General features: G+C 32.3%; 1 protein-coding gene across 1 annotated transcript in view; it reads left to right on the top strand.

The window, feature by feature from the left end:
* The first annotated feature begins 2,455 nt into the window (after window positions 1-2,455).
* The window catches only part of TECRL (trans-2,3-enoyl-CoA reductase like), a 65,866-nt gene continuing 52,258 nt past the window's right edge, over window positions 2,456-16,063 (top strand). Inside the window, exon 1 of the mRNA XM_004616454.2 lies at window positions 2,456-2,701. Coding sequence (XP_004616511.2) covers window positions 2,468-2,701 — 234 coding nt within the window. The 5' untranslated portion in view covers window positions 2,456-2,467. The remainder of the gene's footprint in view (window positions 2,702-16,063) is intronic.

Genomic DNA, 16,063 nt, shown 5'->3' with positions numbered 1-16,063 from the left:
CCCACTCAAGCAAACCAATGAACAAGGGGACAACATTGCTACAATGCTACAGTGCTACTAGCTAAGGAAAGGAGAAAACAATATATTCTTAGATGGAATCCTACCCTTATTAAGTGGAACTCCTAGTAATGTAAGTGCTGAACCCCCAGATGAGATTTTATCCTTCAGTTATTCTACTTCTTCTGAAGGAAGGGTTTTACATCTGTTTATTATGATGATAATGTTCTACCTATGTGTACCCCACTCTTCACAATTTCTGTATAACTATGCTGTGAGAGAAGAATAAGCAATCGCTGATTACCAACCAGCCTGGGGCCCCGTTCCTTGTTCCTTTGTTTGTCCTTTGCCATCTGCAGTCTGGGTCACACCCACACTTCGAACTCACAAAACACAATTTCCAATACATATCTTATTTACATATTTGTGTAGCTCCAATAGTTAATTATGTTAATATGTTTTTTAGATATTCTGCTTTTTACTTATCTTTAAATTTCAGCTTTTTGTACCTAATATATAATATTTTCTTAAAGCATTGACAAAAACAATATTCAGAACAATCACTACTTTTTTGGTTCCCTATTTTTCCTCCATTATTCACTGATTTCCAGGTTCCATGACTCCCAGAATTAGATCAGGTGACACTTACTACAGATTAGAAATATAAGTTTAAGCTTAAGATTCTTCCTATCATACTCTTAAACTGTAAATTGTGATATCATTGATAAATATTTTACTTTAGCAAGAAAAATTTAGTCACGTGATGATTATTTATCAACAGACAATGTTGAGTAATTAATTTATGCCAGAAATAATGCTGTTCCTTGAAGACATAGATGAGTATTACTTTTCTGTAATATAAAAATATCTAAAATATTATGTGGTATTAAAATATATCATTTTAAAATGTAATTATAATTCATATCCGCATGCAATTAGCTTCACATGATCATACCCATACATTCATGACTCATTTATAAATTGTGTGTTTAATGTTTATTTAAAGAGAACTTACTCATGACTCCTTTATACATGAGAAATTTTTGCATTGGGATAGGTATACAAATAAAATATTTTGTGTACCTAATAATACTGATAATAATTTAGTAATTTGATATTATTAATTTGTTATCAGTAATATCAAATATTTTTGTGTTTTTAGGAACCACACTTGGCTATCTTCTGGATTTATATCTGAGGATTCACTCCTGATAAGTTTGGGTAACCTTAATTGGTGCTAGGTAATGAACCTGGGTCAGCCATGTGCAAGGCAAGAGCCCTGCAACTGCATATCATTTTAACCCTTAAGATAATTCTGAGATTTTTCATGACCGCTTTACTCAACTATGCATCTCCATTTGGGTAGTGATCCACAATTTAAGAGCACAGATGTAGGGTCTGAAAATGATTATGGTAAGTGAACAGATATTCAAGAACATCTTCAATGCATTTGCACAGACAAAATTAAAAAATATTTAATGCACACACATATCACATATACAACCCCTAATTTTATTTTCATTGAAAATAATTTTCCTGAATGAATGTGTTTGAATTATTTGGATCATCAAATTACTAATCTCAGATTTTTATTATTATTCATTCTGAGTATTATTATTATTCATTCTCAGATTTCTTTGGTTTTTGGAAGTTAGTTTTGTTTTGTTTAGCCCTGATGTTATGAAAAATACAATGCTTTTTCAAAGATACAAAATGTATAGAACTTTCAAAATGTTTATTTTCTTTTCCTCAAATTATAAATTTTTATCTACATATTCAAAGTTCATAGATTACTGATTATAAATTTTTATCTACATATTCAATTATAAAGTTTTATCTACATATTCAAAGTTCATAGATTATTCCCTGAATTAAAGAATGCATTTGTATCTGATTTAAGTGAATTACATAATATATAGTTGTATATTCATGTATATACTTATATACATCATGCCAGAAATCTTTGTCATGTATAAGATGTTTTGTATGAAATAATATACTAGATTTTTAAAATTGACTATAAGATAGAATCATGACAATTTAAATTTATAAATGTGAATTTATATATATTGATTCTATAATAAATATAATTATAAATGTATAATATAGATGCATGTATGTAAGGATTAGACTATTTAGAATTTAAATATCTATTTTTTCTTACTTTGGAATTTTGGACACTAGTGGTCACTTTAAGAATATGATATCTTCTTACAGAGATAAAGATGACAGCAAAAAATAATTCCAGCATGGTCAAAGTAATCCTCTGTACAGCAGCAATTCACAATTGTGTGCTATATATAGAATTAGGATCCGTCATTGTTTGCAGCCCGCTAAATAAAACCTAACTCTTGGAATGGCATGCCACTTGACCTTTCTGGGTCTCACCAGCAGTATTTAACTGGTGCAAAGAAAACACACTTACAAGTATCTCCTATTGTCATGACAGATTCTCCTGGTATTTCACACAATGTTCAAAAGGGACAAGTCCCTTGTTTCAGAATCCAAGAGAGAATTATTTTCCCAAGGAGCTACACGATCCGTACCGAGGAATGATATGAAAAAATTTCACTCTATGTCGCAGTTTGTACTTTCAGCAGGCCCTCTAAAATCAACTCCAACAGTTAAACTTTCAAAAACTACTCACTTTGAGATTGAAATATTTGATGCTCAAACAGGAAAGCTGATATGTATTGTGGATAAGGTGAGTTTTATTTATTTATTTACATTTGTCTCATGTTCCCCCAAAGATTACTGATTTCTTGTTTTAAAACTGATTACTAATTTCAGTAACAAAGATTACTAATTTCTTATTTCAAAAAGCCAAGGTCTTTTTGAAAATATATGTCTTATTTAAATGCTAATTTTATTGTGAATTGAAAAATTTATAGATTGTTTCAGTAAATGGCAGCTAATAATCATTAGGTTTTGGTTTTCTTGCTAGCATTGACCATTAACAGGAGGTAAAATATCTAGGGTTAAGGTACTCAAAATTATACTTCCCATATATGCTCAAATAAATTTATTAAAAATACTTGAAATTTACTTCATTGGTCCTGAAAAACACATTTCAATACTATGAATAGATCATTGACTGGAAAACAATTTTTTTCAATTTTTTGAAAGTGCCTTACTTAACATTTTAATACTTTATGTTACATGTCTTTCACTAATAAAAGGTTAGATATGCACTCCTTTAATTAAAAAAGAAGTGATGATAAAAGATTGTTTACTACTTTTTATTTCCAAGAAGATCATTATACAGCCTTATTTGGTAATATGTGAAAATAATTATATGATCATAAGATCTATCTTATTTACAATAGAAATTAAAAGTTAGGAAAATTATTTATAATTCCATGCTTTTGTGTTATAACTTACTTATATTTTAATACATCACTGAAGTTTGGGGTTCTTTTAAGATAATAAAAATAAAGTATATTAGAAGTTGCTGATCTATCTTGTTATATTTCATTACCAAATATCCAAAACTTAAAAAATAAATTATAGTAGCAAAGCAAGATCATGAATAGCTGGATATTGGGCTAGGAATTCCAAAGATCAAGATTCTAAAATAAGAATGCTATTTCTGATAGGTATTTAAACCTCAATACAAAATCCACATTAAAGTAATGAGAAATTGATGGGGTTCTGATTGTTTTCCTTAAACATTTAAATGTTCTGTTGTTAAGATTATATTAAAGTGAGGACACAGAGTTTTACACTTTTAGTAATAAGTAGGACAAGAATCTAGCATTTTGTGAGCCAGCATGATTTTGAGATAAGCTTTTTATTTAGGAAACTCATATTTGAATTGTGAGAATTCTGGTATTTGCATCTCAAGTGGCAAACCTTTTGAGGCATTTAGTAGGCCAAAGGGGAATTAACATTTTTTTAAAAAAAGTTCTCACCATTTCTTACCGGGCAATCAATGCTGTATGATATATAACTTGCTAAATTCAAATATTTATCTTGATTTCGTTAGTCTATTTCAGTTTTATAGCTTAAAAGTAAAATGAACTTGGGTTAATACGCATATGTCTTCATGATTCAAGCAGTTCATGTCCATAAACATGAGAAAGATCAATTCTATTCACTTGTCAATGTGTTCTTTTCCTCAGACAAATTAACAGCTATACAGTAAGTTCTTTCTGTAGCCTTTAATTGTATGTGACAATACCTAGATTACAAGAGAAGTGCTGTACAATTAAGTTCCTTTTTTTCCCTGTACATACTATGCCATAAAGCATTAAAAGTTTGGAATTAATCACAGTTTCATTGAATCCCTGCTACAACAATAATTTATATGAAGACTCATTATTGGATCACCAATCCTTAGAAGCCTTATTTAGAATAAATGTTAGTAAAATCAATTTTGCAGTCATATAGCAAAGGGTAAAAATAGTGTATGCATATGTAATACAGTATAGTATATGTAAAATACTATGTAATGTACTATAACATAGCATATCAAAATAGGTGTTAGCTATTGAGTGTCTTGCACATAACAGGAATGTGGAGATTATAACATAAAGCTACATAAAATGTGAGTAATCATACTGAGAAAAAGTAAAGTATGAACCCTATGATACTGAACAAGAATTTATATTTGACTTATTGATAATGATGTATTGAAGTGATCTGTTCACATTGGTTATATGTGATTGGATGTAAATCTTTGAATATCTTAGAAGTCATAGTAAATTCTAGTAATTTTTTTCTTCTAGATATTATTACTTTAACTTCAAAATGAAAAAGTAGCTAATGATACTATAAGACTAATATGGGGCCAGAGAGATCATAGAGTGGGTAGAGCTCTTGCCTTGCATGCAGCCAACCCAAGTTCTATCCCCTGTATCCCGTAAGGTTCCCCTAAAACTGTCAGGAGTAATTCCCGAGTGCAGAGCCAGGAGTAATTCCTGAGAATTGCCAGCCATGACACACAAACAAAACCCAAACAATTAAAAAGCAAATATACTGATAAAGTCCAACGATAGAAGAAAATTTCACTTGTATCACTTATCATCCCATTGATCTTCAATTTGCTCGAGTGGGTGCCAGTAATGTCTCCATTTGTCCTCGCATGCTGCTAGTGTAGTCCAGTGGTATCTGCTCGCTCCAGGAACACAAAGAGCTTTAAACTGTTCATTCAGGGTTTTGATGAAGAAGTCTGACCGTCTCGTAGGTGGCGGCCACTCAGTCATTTGATGTCCCGTGGATTTATAAAGAGCCATATTGTTATACAATCACACACATGTACAAAATAAAGCCAAAACTTTATTTTTCCTTTTCTATTTTCTCACTATTTTGTTTTAAATCTCTCATTTCTCTCAGGAAGTGTTCATTATTTCTACCTCTATTTTCTCTTTTCATTATATTCTAAACCCACCACATAATTACCATTACCTTTCAGAGTGAGAAGTTGTTGAGCTAACCATAGGGGAATCAATAAATACTTTGCTACAACTGAAGGTCAATTTATGATAATCTTATTTACTGTATCTGCAACAATTAGCAGCATTAAGTATATCACCTTCTTTAAAAGTTTCTGCTATTGAGTTCCACAGTAAAAATATGGTTTTGAAAACTCGCTTCATTGTCTTCTCCCTTTTCTCTTGCTTCTTTTTATCTGACTTGTCAGGTATTGACAGTCACTAGTCATCAGAATTTTTGCATACCATTTGTCATTATTTCCTTTCTGAGCCTACTAATTTTAGATATCATCTGCCTAATGATGAGTACTGAATATCCTACTGTAGTTTAAACTTTTCCATGAGTTGCAAATGTATTTAATTTTATCTCTATATATGTAACTCTCTCTAGATCTATTTGGATACTTTAAATCTCAAACTCAACTTTATTGTAGAGTTTATTAGAACTTTTTTAGAACTGAGTCCTTGGTCTTCACCCAAAATTCACCAGTTTTTCAAGTCAATGAGTGGGAACCACATCCTTCAAATAGTTCAAAACAAGCACTTAGAAGCATCATGACTCATCTATTAAACTAACACCCCACACACAATCTATCTTCTCAGACATATATTTAGAATTATCCAAACTCTGACAAGTTTTATCACCTCTACTGCCAACATTTTTGTCTTTCCTCAGAATATTCCTACATAATAACTAGAAAAAGTCTGTTAAAGAGTGAGCGATGATATCTCTCTTAATTCAAAATTAGTCAATGTCTTACTTTACGTTTTCATTTAGTGCTGACTATTTTTCTCCATGAAGTCTTTATTGACTACCTATTTAAAATTGCTAAGTCAATGAATATTATCTGGTGTCTTTCCTAGTTCTATTTTATTATTAACACTACTAACATCTAACATACTCCATATTTTTCTTTAAAATTATGTTACTATTTGGTTTGATTACAATATTGTAGCTTTATAAAATCAAGAATTCCATTTATTTTCAATTTTATTTGGTCCCAACATTTAGCCAAGGTCATGACACAAAATAAAGTGTCTTAGCTAACATATAAGAAATAAGTAAAAGCCTGATTACCTGGATTTTACAGATCATTTATGTTTAACAGTGACAGAGTTGAGGTAGAGGAATAGTGTATCTAAAATGACTTCTGGGGCCAGAGAGATAGTACAATGGGCAGAACAGTTGAGCTCTGCTAGAAAGGCAGAAGTAAGCCTTGAGCATAGCCAGATATTACCCAGCTCTCCCCCAACCTCAAAAGAATGTTAAGGTCCAGAGAGATAGTATAGAGAGAAAAGTGCTTCATTTGCACATTACTAACCTGCGTTTGAATTTCTGATACTATATATGGTCCTTCAAGTATTTCTGGTGATGAATCGTGAGCACAGTATCAGAAAAAGCACTTGAGCAACACAAAGTGTGGCTCCATTATTAAGTGTTGTAAATGTTTTCTATCACTGTCACTGTATCACTGTAATCCTGTTGCTCATCAATTTGCTCAAGTGGGCACCAGTAACATCTCCATTGTGAGACTTGTTGTTACTGTTTTTGGCATATTGAATGAATACACCACAGGTAGCTTGCCAGGCTCTGCTCTGCGGGCAAGATACTCTCAGTAGCTTGCCTGTCTCTCCAAGAGGGACAGAGGAATCAAACTCGGGTTGGCCATGTGCAAGGTGAACTCTCTACTTGCTGCGCTATCACCCCAGCCCAATGTTTCCTATATCAATTATCATTGCAATCATTAAGATTTCAATAAATGTAAGTTATTCACAGTAAAAGGCATCTACTTACACTAGTCCAGTGAAAGCTCAAATACTTCCTGGTTGTACCCATCAAAGATGTACAGAATTTAAGTTCATATGGTATAAAGTAATAGTAATTTAGTAATAGTCAAAGTTTTGCCTTTTAATAAAAAATGCAAATTGGGGTAAATATTGTCTAATTTATCATTCATGAAAACTTAAAGCAATATGGCTAGCTTACGATGATAAAAATGGAGAGTAGTTTTAAAATATATTGTTAAATATCATTTATGGGAACAAAAAATACATAAAATGCAAAAAAAACCCTAGTAACAATTTAGCAATAAATTATTTCTAATTACTATCACTGTATCACTTTCATGTTTCAAAATGTTAGAAACTTATCTTGTGGTAAACAATGATTCAATAACTTTAAAGGACCAATAAATATTTTCCTATCACCCTAATCTCTATTCTCTAAACTTTATCTAAGAAACTTGACCTCAGGCATTATTTCTTCTACAGACTTATTTTATTCTGTGTCAAAACTCTCAAAAAACGTTACCAACCCTTACTACAACTAAATCAGTCAATCATTCTTTAATTCTACTAATGGTAAAAATACCTATTTTCACCAGAGAACAGTAGAGAGATTTATATGGCAATAGAACTGCATAAAAATTGCACTTTTAATACTTTAGTTAGGAATTTTGAGAAAGTCTTTGTTTCTGATGTTGCCGACTTTAATATTTTACCTTGAGCATGATACTTAGCATATTTATGCCTGGGTTTGCTCATCTGTAAAATGAAAATGGCACATACCTTCCCTTATGCTTATGGCAGTTTTCTGAATATCATGAATATGCAAAAGACATTTTTCTTTCACTACTCTTTGTATTCATTCCCTTTTCTTATTTTCCTTTCCTCTTCAGTCTTCACCTTTTCTTTTCCCACCAGAGCCTTTAATTCTCTTTCTTCTTCAGTTTATTTCTCTGACTTCTTATGATGCATGATATAATCAAAAGCTTATACACTTTTTATTTAGACAGAAATTTTTTATTTTATACAGGCCTGTCTACTTTTTATTTTGAACACATTCTAATGTGTATATTTTAAAGTTTTTTCTATAAAATATTTTAAATTTACTTTTAGTTTTATAAAGCTATTCACAATAATTCATTATATTATATTTAATATTCAAACACCAATCCCACCACCATGCACCATCCCACCCCCATAAAAAGAAAGTGTGTGAAGATTGTTATATTTCATCCTGGGGCCATTAAGCCCTTTCATAAGACATTACATGCATGGTATGTTAAAGCCAAACAAACGTGTGGTATTTTTGTTACATCAGTGAGACAGGGTATAATAGGTCGTGTGGCCACATTCGTGGCTATGCACTCCAGTAATTCTGAAATTTAGAATATGATTATAGAGCAGATTAATGGGCAAGGGTAAAGCCTATGTCGTTCTCTTCTAGGAGATAAGAGACTCTTCTTGTTTATCTCAGAGTCTCTGGATCTTGGCCATTGATGTGAGATGAGATTATATGGCACCAGGAGCAGTTTCTGTGTGTGACTTCCAAGCTACTGGAGAACTGGGGAGCTTGGGGGAGGAATCCCGGCGCTGCTCCAAGCGAACTTGGAGGTTTCAGTCGTGGGTTCTACATACCTGCGCTCTCTGCAGGTTCTCTTTTGGGTGAGGCTTGTTCATGCTTGTGGAGAGTGGCCTTGAGCATGGCTGTGGTTGGAGTTGTGGAGGTTTTCAGCTGCTGGGGGTTCTTTTGGGGCAGGCAGGGAAACTCAATCCGCCCCCCTCAGAATTGCCCTGGTACAGACAGCCTGGCACAAGATCAGGTCATTCAATACAAATATTTAAGTCTTTAATTTCAGCCCTTTTTATGAGGAAGAAACGAAAATATAATGAATTCAAATGAAGAAGTTAATGCTTATTAAAATGTTTTGAACACAAGCCAGTACATGTTTGCCTCATTCCTAAGTACAATACACTACAGATTTTTATAAAGTTTAGTAGACAAGAAGAATTAAACAAGGACAAACTAAGGAATTCTAAGGTATTGTAATGTGTAGATAAAAGAGAAAAACAAAACAATAAGATGGGTGTAGTTATAAAGTAGAATTGTCTGTAGAACTGTGGTCCAGTGTTCATCGATTTGCTCTAGCAGGCACTCATAATGTCTGCATTGTGAGACTTCTTGTTACTGTTTTTGGCATATCAAATACGCCATGGGTAGCTTGCCAGGTTCTTCCATGTGGGCGGGATACTCTCGGTAGCTTGCCAGGCTCTCTGAGAGGGACAGAGGAATCGAACCCGGGTCAGCCTCGTGCAAGGCAAGGGCCACCCTCAGCGGTGCTTGGGAGGTGGGAAAGTATATGAACTTGCCAGAAAATGAACACAGGGCATTTAGTAGACAAATGTTTTCTCTACCACTTACACTGTCTTCCTACACACACACACACACACACACACACACACACACACATCCCAATTATGATAGATTTACTATGTCTGCCGAACCAGAGAGCCTAGGGATGTTTAAGGGCTCCAACTTCTGTAGTTTTACATGTCAGTTACCTGGAATGAATTCCTGCTCTAAAAATCACCAGTTGGCCTAAAAAAATTATGTAGGGTCTCTAGTTTTTATAAAATTTATTAGCCACTCCAAGGATCCTCTGAACAGATCAACTGCCACTAATCAGCAAGATGCCACAGTTCCTTAACCTGGCCTTAGGCAACAAATACTATCTGACTTTTTCAGTTTGACACATTCAACTAAAACTTGGTATTTATTTATTTATTTATTTTAAATAAATATTTAGCAAAAGAAAAACTTTTAATAATAATTGGTATTTAGCAAAAGAAAAACTTTTAATAATATGTAATGTTATCTATAATGTTATCTATAACTCTGTTACACAAAAGAAAAATTATGTATTCCCCAACATTGGCAATTTATAAAAATTTATAGATTAAAAACAACACAAAACTAATTTAAGCAAATTCAATCACAGGAGCTGAATAAAGAATATTTGAATGATAAAGGAGATGTCAGAAATGTCAAATGAAGAAACAACAGAAATACTCTTAAATGTTTTCTATTTAATCTCCAACATTCATTATTAAACTTAATAGACTGCTTTTGCATACTGAACAAAATATGAAATTCTGCCACTTTTCTATTATCTTTATTTTTAGTTATATATATGACTGATCAAGCCTAAAACAGTTTACAATTTCTCTATGAGATTTTATTCAATTCAATTTTTTCTGTTTAGATATTCCATAATAATCTTCCCACTTTCATTTTCCATGTCACCTTTGTGTATCAGCTATGATCTCCTAAGTGTGCATATGTTCCTTGTTCCAATAAAACAATCGGTTAAAATATCAATAATATTCATTACATGATGAGCACCTAAACTGACCTAACAATCTACAAGTGTTGGGAAATGCTTTATTTCAACCAAATAATGTTTTATTGACAGCTGTATTTGACAATTAATTTTCTCTAGTTACTTATTTATTATTTTCTCTAGTTATTTGTTCTGATTATATTTTACAAATGCATCTGTCCATGACAGATACAGAATTTTTTTTCTTTTTTGGCAATGGGACCACACCAGGCTCAGGGATCACTCCTGGCAGGACTTTTGGAATCATGCATGGGGTTGGGAATTGAACCTGTATCTGCTGCTTTCAAGGCAAGTACCTTAAGAACTATGCTATCTCTACGCCTACAAATAGAAAAATATGAATGCTCTGTCCTGTATGATTTATGCAATCAACTGTCAGCCATGGAAAAACTTCCAGTATCTCTGTGACTCAAACCAGTCAAAATTTCTATATGCTACTCTATCTTGGATGCAAAATTATAGTATGACCTCTCTATAGTTTCATTACAATTATCGTAGGGTTCAGATTTTTCTGACAGACAAATTAAATGGTAGTTTTCAAATCTTGTAAAGTTACATATACAGAATAAACATAGTTAAAGTAACATTTTTAGACATTGAAAGTGCATAAATATTATTTTATTTCAAATTTAAATATGAAATAAAATATATATTTACCATTAATAGGAGGAAATAAAGGGACACATATTGTGAATTTAAAAATCTGAGAGAAAGAGAGAGACAGAGAGATAGAGAGGCAGAGATAGAAGAAAAATGCCTGCCATTAGAGGTAGGATGAATGGTGGAAGGAAACTGGAAACTCTGGTTGTGGGAAATGTAGACTAGTTGAAAGCATAGGTGTTGCAACACTGAAACCCAACACGACGCACTTTATAACTGTGTATCTCACAGTGATTCAATAAAAATAAATACATAAATAAATCTGCTTTTGGTTAAATCAAGGTTGAAAAATGAAGTTAGTTATACATGTTTTTAAATGCATAAGACTTAGAAACCATTTCCTGTATTAGAACTGAACAAAACTAAATAATAAGTCTCCTGCTTAGGATGTTTCCACAGTATTGTGATGGATCACTGTCACTGTCATCCCATCGCTCATCTATTTGTTCGAGCGGGCACCAGTAACATCTCTCATTGAGAGACTTATTTTTACTGTTTTTGGCATATCCAATACGCACGAGTAGCTTGCCAGGCTCTGCCATGCGGGCTCCATACTCTCGGTAGCTTGCCAGGCTCTCAGAGAGGGGGCGGAGGAATTGAACACAGGTCTGCTGGGTGAAAGGTGAACGCCCATCCACTGTGCTATTGCTCCAGCCCTTATTGTGATGGATAGTCAAATGTAAATAGTGCAACAGAAGCTAACATCACATGAACTAAAACAGGTATGAACTAGGTGCTGTCTGAGTCCAGATAGATGATTTTATTTCCTACTGATGAAATTGAGAGGCTTTTGAAATCTCTTATAGTTATAAATAGTCCCAGTACACTGTAGAACCGCCATGTGCATATCTCTAAAAGAAAAGGGCAGTCTTCTCAAGTAGAAATATCTTTTCTGAGTGCTTTACATCCTCCTCCTCTCAGAATTTAACTGATGGCATATCACATTAGTAACACCTTTAGAGAATTTGAGAAGGCAAAGATGAATTTCCTACACAAAGGTGCAAACTTTTCAAACTCTTCTATCAGTATTTCTCATTTTATTAATGGATCTTTAAATTGGTAGACATCAAGTAATTTTCAAAACCTGTTGAGCTGCTGAGATTGAATGAATAACCTGGACTCAAACTGTCACCACATAAATAACCTTATAAAATCACACTGATTTGAGTTTCTTATGAAATATTTATAATATTTATTAAAGTGTAAACTATTTCTAGATATTTTATTTGACTATATTACTCTTAAGTCAAAAATTAAAATTAAAAATTACTCTGCTTTCGTAAAAATTAATTATTCTAAATACATATATGAAAAAACAGTTAATTATTAGTTACCGTTTTAAAGTTTTCCTATTATGCTAGATATAAAATGAATATTCAATGTTGCTTCATTTTTGGGTGTTTCTGACTTTGGGATTATTATTATTTGTTCTTTTTAATTCCAAATATATTTAGTAATTTATTTTAGCAAAAACCGTTGATTGACTTATTGGATGTCAACTGAATATTTTTCAATATTCTTTTGTGTTCCATTGAATATTGCTTTATTATTAGCTTCTCACAATCTTAATGTAATAATACTGAATCTTAATTTAATTTATCAGGAATTTAACATAAAATCTGGAGGTAATTCAGATACGGATTTTCATTTTATGTACATAGAGAAATTCAGAATTTTCGAGAATTTCTGAAAATCTACCTTTGTCTTCAACTTTATTTTATGTAGCTCTAGTTTGATTTTTAACACAAAAGCATAAATAGCAAGGAAAGCTATTAATCCTGAACACTAAATAAATAAAATCTTTATTCAAAGTGGAAGGAAAAACGAGACATTCTTTTTATGGTTATAAAAAGTAGGTCCATAGATGTTTTAATTATTTTTTATTTTCTAAATATGTAATTTCTGGTGTCAAATAGATATATATTTTTAGCCCTTTGCTGATAATAGAAACTGATAACTAAATTCTTCATGCGTGTCATAGTTTTAGCATGTAAACTAAATTTGAGTAACATACAATTTTTCATACCAATTATATTCCCAAGAACTAGTAGAACCATTAGTCTAGGGAATATACTCTGATATAAGAGGTAAAAAAGGACTAGTAAATTTTTTAACTTTGTTTTCCTGATCATATTGCTTTAAACTACTTTTACTGTTCACCATCACATTAGTCTTAGAAATAAGGGCCAGCTGTGAAAGTCCGACTACATAATGTGTTTTCTAGGGTGAGTAATTTATTCTCAACTCTTCATTCTGTTGCCTCATGGTCATTTAAGTAAGAAATTTAAGAGGACAAGACCCAACATATGATTGCAAATTGATCAATGTCTCCATTGAGAGATAATAGCTGTCTAGATAATTCTTTACTGAGCCATTAAGTCTCACCTTAGTTTATTAAGTTTTTGATGCTCTAGCATATCTACCTATTTGTAACACATGCAATCAATCAATACATAAGTTTATTTACATTCAGCTCATCAACTTGTTGAACTGCTGTTCACTTCCAACTGATTTTATCCAGATGAGTATTAACTAGTGACCAAAAATATAGTATAATGAGGCAGAATAATTATAATATAGATTTAATCAAATGTTGTTATAGCCCATAGACTTGAAATAACACCATTAGATAAATTGGGGTTTTCAACACTTAAGACAAGTGACTTACCACCAGGAATCTCTCTCCACCCCCTCAGTTTTTTGTTTGTTTTGTATTAGCTGTATAGACCTTTTTTTGGACATATAACTAAAATAGCATGGGGAAACAAGGGCAAAAAATACCATGTATACTACAGTAAACTAAGAGTATTCTCAATAATGAAATAAGTCAGCATCAAACAATAAAAGAATCCTTTTGATTAGTAGTAACTAGGGTATACAAATATTTTTTAACTTAACAAGAATAAAACAAACATGACTCTTAGGTAAGACTCATTCCAGAAAACACACACAGACACACACACACACACACACAGACACACACAATGATTAACAGGCACATGAAGAGATAGCCATCTTTTTTTATTGTTAGGGAAATGCAAATCAAAACAATAAGAAATTCTTCTGATTTGTGAGGATGCTATTATTTAAAAAAGAAAGAGAGAAAAAGAACAATGCTGAAACACATGCAGGAAAAAAATCCTATCCTTATACATGGTTGATATAAGAATTTGTGCATTAATAAAAACTCACAAGTCCTCTGGTCCTGAAGAGATAGTATGCAGGTAAGGAGCTTGCTTTGCAAGTGCTCAACCTGGGTTTAATCCTGAGCACTCCATATTATCTGTTGTGCCCCATCAGGAGTAAACTGTGCTCAGAGCCAGAAGTAAGCACTGAGCATCATCAGGTATGGACCCAAACCAGAAACACAAAAGAACAAATTCTCCTGTAATTTAGAACTGTGATTCTTTATCATTCCATTATTTCACTATCAGACATTTACACATGTTTTCCATGAAGAATGTGAAAAAAATAATTTAAAAGACATATATGTGTACACATATATACACATATATATGTACACATATGCACACATATATATGTTTTTTATATATGTGTGGGTATCTGTATGTGTATGTGTATAATCTCAGGTTCATTATAACATCATTTAAAATAGCCCAGAGTTGAGAACAACCTCAGTACATATTTGTATATAATAGTCTAAGACTCAGTATATCTAAGCAAAGGAAAAAGAAACACACACACACACTCACACACACACATACACACACACATCCTGCTGCTGCAGCAAAATAGTCAAATATGAACACTTTGATTTTACTCATATTAAGAGGAAAGCAAAATACAAATAAAATATAAAGAAATTGTTGGTCTATAAGAACAAAGCAGTGGCTACCAGAAAGGAAAAGATATGTAACTATGTAATTCGGAAAAACAATTCAACTGTAAGCTAGACATTTTGCTAGAAAACACATAGTATATATAGATATTGATTTACAATGCAATGTTTATATTTGTATCACAGTAGCACTGTTGTCCCGTTGTTCATTGATTTGCTCAAGTGGGCACTAGTAACGTCTCCATTGTGAGACTTGTTACTGTTTTTGGTATATCGATATGCCATGGGTAGCAAACTATATAATATAAAAACAGTGTTACCAATAAAATTATCTAAAAATTTCTTGTTTTAAAATCTACAATGTCATTGATGGAGAAAAAACAGTTTTTAGTATAGCACATGTATGATCATTTCTAGTTATTTAAACATATGATCAATATGTTATCTAGGTATGCACAAATATTTTACTTTGTATATTACATTTTAGAGTATAAAACTATTTTAGAGTATAAAACTATAGGACTTTCAAATTATGGGAATAATGAGATAAATTTATTTATAAAGAAGTATTTATTTTTACACTTGATTATGGCTCATTTAATCAATAAATATTCATTGTTCTATGCAATGAGAAATATTCTGATTTTGTTTCAATGTTAAGAATAAAATTTTTGTGACACGCAATATATATATAAATATATTTGAAAAATAATGGAATAACATTCAGTGGCTGGCATTGTGTAGTAGTATTTATAGAGTCAGTCACTCAATAATTCAGAAATAATTGTAATTTCTGTCTTGCAAAATTGATGTCAAAAAATTATCATGAACACAAGCTTTCAGGACTGGAACAATAGCACAGCGGGTAGGGCATTTGCCTTGCACGTGCACGACCCGGGTTTGATTCTTCTGTCCCTCTCTGAGAGCCCAGCAAGCTACCGAGAGTATCCCGCCCGCACGGCAGAGCCTGGCAAGCTACTCGTGGCTTATTC

Source organism: Sorex araneus, chromosome 5 (genome assembly GCF_027595985.1).
Source record: "Sorex araneus isolate mSorAra2 chromosome 5, mSorAra2.pri, whole genome shotgun sequence".
Lineage (NCBI taxonomy): Eukaryota > Metazoa > Chordata > Mammalia > Eulipotyphla > Soricidae > Sorex > Sorex araneus.
This window is presented reverse-complemented; position numbering and strand designations above follow the sequence as displayed.